The following is a 3,612-nucleotide window of genomic DNA, read 5'->3' on the forward strand; positions in this document are numbered from 1 at the left end:
CTACTTATGAAAAACTAGCCACTGAGACCCTAGGGAGCATAGTTCTACTCTGACACACACATGGGGTCACTATGAGTTAGAATCCACTCAGTGGAAATAGGTTTATTTATACACACACATAAACATACATACATTTTAACATCTTAGTCAGTTTTATTGAGATATAGTTTATATTGAGTAAAATCCACTCTTTGTAGTATACAGTTCCATTTAAAATAAACATTTTTGAAGACTTTTTTTTAAAACCAAATAGTGAAACAATGTTTTATACCATAGTAACTTTAGTTATTTTTCTATCTATAAACCATGCATATATGTATATTAATTATAAAAATTCTAAAGTGCAGGTAAACAAAAAAATCTGTAATCCTAATACCCATTAGATAACTATACTTAATCCTTTCTACTTTTTCTATAATACATTTTAAAACATTTTCATAAAAATATTATAATGACTATTTTTCAACAATTTCCAACTTAATGTATCATGAATAACTTTCTATGGCAACAAATGTTCTCCAGAAGGTTCCAAACTCAGATGCCTTCAAGGAACAGGCAAGAGATATAAGAGTGAAGTGGACTGGGCTAGTGGGCAACTGAAGAACTAGAGAGTACGTATTTGGTCTAAGCTAAGGGACTTAGCTTGCCTTTAGGGATGCAATTTTTCAGGAGATGCTAAAAAATTTAACTTTTTATAGAAATTCTCCCCAGTATTTAAATGTTGGTGATAAATTTAAAGTTTAAAAAATACTCTGCAAGTCTAATGAAATACATCTGTGGTCTGTATTTGACCTGTGGGCTGCAGTTTACAACCTCTGTTTAAGAACATAATTTATAATGACTGGCAAAGGGCATGAGCTTTTGATTTAGTCAAGTTGTCCTCATGATAAGGGTCCCTGGGTGGTACAAATGATTAACATGCTTGGCAGCTAACCCAAAGGTCAGAGGTTCGAGTCCACCTAGTGATGCCTCAGAAGAAAGATCTGGCATTCTACTTCTGAAAAATCAGCCATCAGAAAGAGCACAGTTCTACCCTGACACACATGGGGTCACCATGACTTGGAGTCAACTTGATGGCAACTGGTTTGGTTTGGGTTTTTCTTTTTTTTTTTTTTTGGCCCTCTTGATGGTCCTATCTATATGTAAGCCAATAATTATTATAGCATGCCATATTCTCCAGCCTCTCATCCAGCAATCTCCCATCACCACTCTCACCTCTACCCTGTTAGGGTCCACAAGGCTTTGAGAAAAAAAAAGGCTAGAAAGAGAATGGGGCCTGAAGTCAAACGGAGGAGTTCTCTTTGCCAAAAGACACCCTAGTATGCTGTGGCATTTAAACCAGGAGGTTACTATTTCAGCAAAACAACACTCATGTGAGCAGAGGAGAGCTTGAAGGTCACCAGCTCTGCTAGGCAACACAACCTTGAACACAGTCCATCTGGACATATGTATCAATTCTGTTTTCACCAAGAGAGCAATAGTACGTTTCCCTAAGGTATATTCTTTGAAAAGAAATAACTGGCAAGAATTTGGTTTCACCTCTAATAATAAGGCAAACATGAATGAATTTTATGTTTGCATGGTCATATGCAAATTAGACAATTTAGCTAGCTTACCAAAACTATCTTGATATATTTTTAACACAGAAATAGTCACAGACATCTGTAGGACAGGGTTCTTTTTACCACATCACAAGATGATGAAGATCTTTCTGTGTTCTTCCTTTCTGGTCTCACATTCTTTTGCTGCAAAGATTTTATACTAATCCTGTTAATCAGGATGCTTTAGCATAGCTTCCTCTTTTTTCTCTCTGCCTTTTTTTTTGGGGGCTTGTGGAATTGGGTGACTCTTCTGCCACATAAATGAGCATCATTTTCTTACAACAAATTGCAGCAAATACATTTGAGATTTTCTCTTTCAGCCATGCTTTTTAGCTGGCTTTTGAAAACAGCTTAACTGCTTAGCAGTGAAGACACTATCTGAAACTTGCTAGGTGACTGTAGTTTAACAAGGTCAAATTCCAATTCAGCATTCTGCCAAAACAAATTCTTCTTGTGGTTTCAACATGAGATTCCTCTTAACTCTCTCTTCACAGGTTGACTGGTTTCCCTTTTGCGGTGGCTTATTATCAGTAACAGGGCAATGTGATGTATGCTTGAATTGTTTCTGAAGTCTTTGAAAAATATCCATGATACTTATGAGTATTACCCTAATAAAGCATTAGCCTAAAGCATAATCAGGCTTAAATGTTGCCACTTTGAACACTGTTTTTAAAAGGAGCATTGTTTTTCCAATTTATCTATATTTAAGTATATTTTTGGTAGGTTTACTGCTGTGGAACAGAGTCCAGGGGTTCTGGCTGATTCATTCTATTCCCCGGTTCCCTCCAATTCCTGAAGAAGGCTATGATTATCCGCCCACAGGGAGACGGAATGGACAAAATGGTATCTGCATAACTTTCAAGTTCAACCAGTATAAAGCAATAGGTAACATTAAAGTATGTTAAATATATATAAAGATACATATAAAGATAAAGAATTCGCAATGCATTAATAAACTAGTCACTTAATTCTTTATTCATAGACCCTCTGATATCTAGATTCTAATATTGGCTTTGCCTCCATGACATCTTGGGCAGGGTCACGTACATTGGTAGTTTCCTGGTCATTGAACTTGATCACGGTTGCTGCCATTAGGTGTATTCCGGTTAATTTTGACTCATAGCAATACCATGTGACAGAGTAGAACCTCCCCATGGAGTTTTCTTGGCTATAATCTTTACAAAAGCAGATCACCAGGTCTTTCTCCTACAAAGATGCTGGGTGGGTTAAAACCACCAACCTTTTCAGTTAGCAGCTGAACACTTAACCGGTTCCTCTGATGAGAGGTAGTAGTTTTAAGTGTCTCCAGGGGCTAGGCAGGTAACAAAATAGGTGAAACAGAAAAGCAGCATGGTCAGTTTCCCTCAAAGGCTCTACCATTTGTAACTCTGCAAGAATGCAGGTCTAATGGTTACAGATCTCTAGATTTTTCAAGAGGAACTAGAAATCTAGGTGTGTTTGTGGCCGGGGAATGGGGGGGAAGGAGAGAGAGAGAGAGAGAGAGAGAGAAAACCTCTTGATTTAAAAATATAGGTTCAATTTATTTTTAAAAAAATTGTGCACATCACATGTTGCCTGTAGGCCACCAATGTGAGACTTTAAGATCCCCAGCTTAAAAGGACATAAATACTTAGATTTGGCAAACTATGATGCGAGAGGAGGGGAAGCAGGAATACTGTTTTAGCAATCATTGCTTAGTGAGAAGGCTGCTAAATAGCAGCTTCTAGATATAAGGAGCTCTGGTAGCATAGTGCCTAAGGCACCTAACTGCTAACCAGAAGGATGGAGATTCAAACCCACCAGCCGCTCCTCGGAAAGAAGGTTGGGCAATCTACTTCCATAGTGATACCACCTCAGAAACCCAAGGAGGGGTCGCTATGAGTCAGATCCAACTCGACGGCACATAACAACAACAACACTGCCTCAGAAACCCAAGGAGGGGTCACTATAAGCCAGGTCTGACTCAACGGCACATAACAACAGATATAAGGAGGTTTACAATATGATTTGG

At 38.1% G+C, this 3,612-nt stretch overlaps 1 protein-coding gene across 1 annotated transcript in view; it reads left to right on the forward strand.

Moving 5' to 3' along the window:
• Nucleotides 1-3,612, forward strand: part of DNASE2B (deoxyribonuclease 2 beta) — an 18,968-nt gene that overhangs the window by 10,992 nt on the left and 4,364 nt on the right. The window contains exon 4 of the mRNA XM_007946160.1: nucleotides 2,391-2,486. Coding sequence (XP_007944351.1) covers nucleotides 2,391-2,486 — 96 coding nt within the window. The remainder of the gene's footprint in view (nucleotides 1-2,390; nucleotides 2,487-3,612) is intronic.

This window comes from Orycteropus afer, unplaced genomic scaffold (assembly GCF_000298275.1).
Source record: "Orycteropus afer afer isolate SDZICR_OR568_19922 unplaced genomic scaffold, OryAfe1.0 scaffold00152, whole genome shotgun sequence".
In the NCBI taxonomy this organism is placed as follows: domain Eukaryota; kingdom Metazoa; phylum Chordata; class Mammalia; order Tubulidentata; family Orycteropodidae; genus Orycteropus; species Orycteropus afer.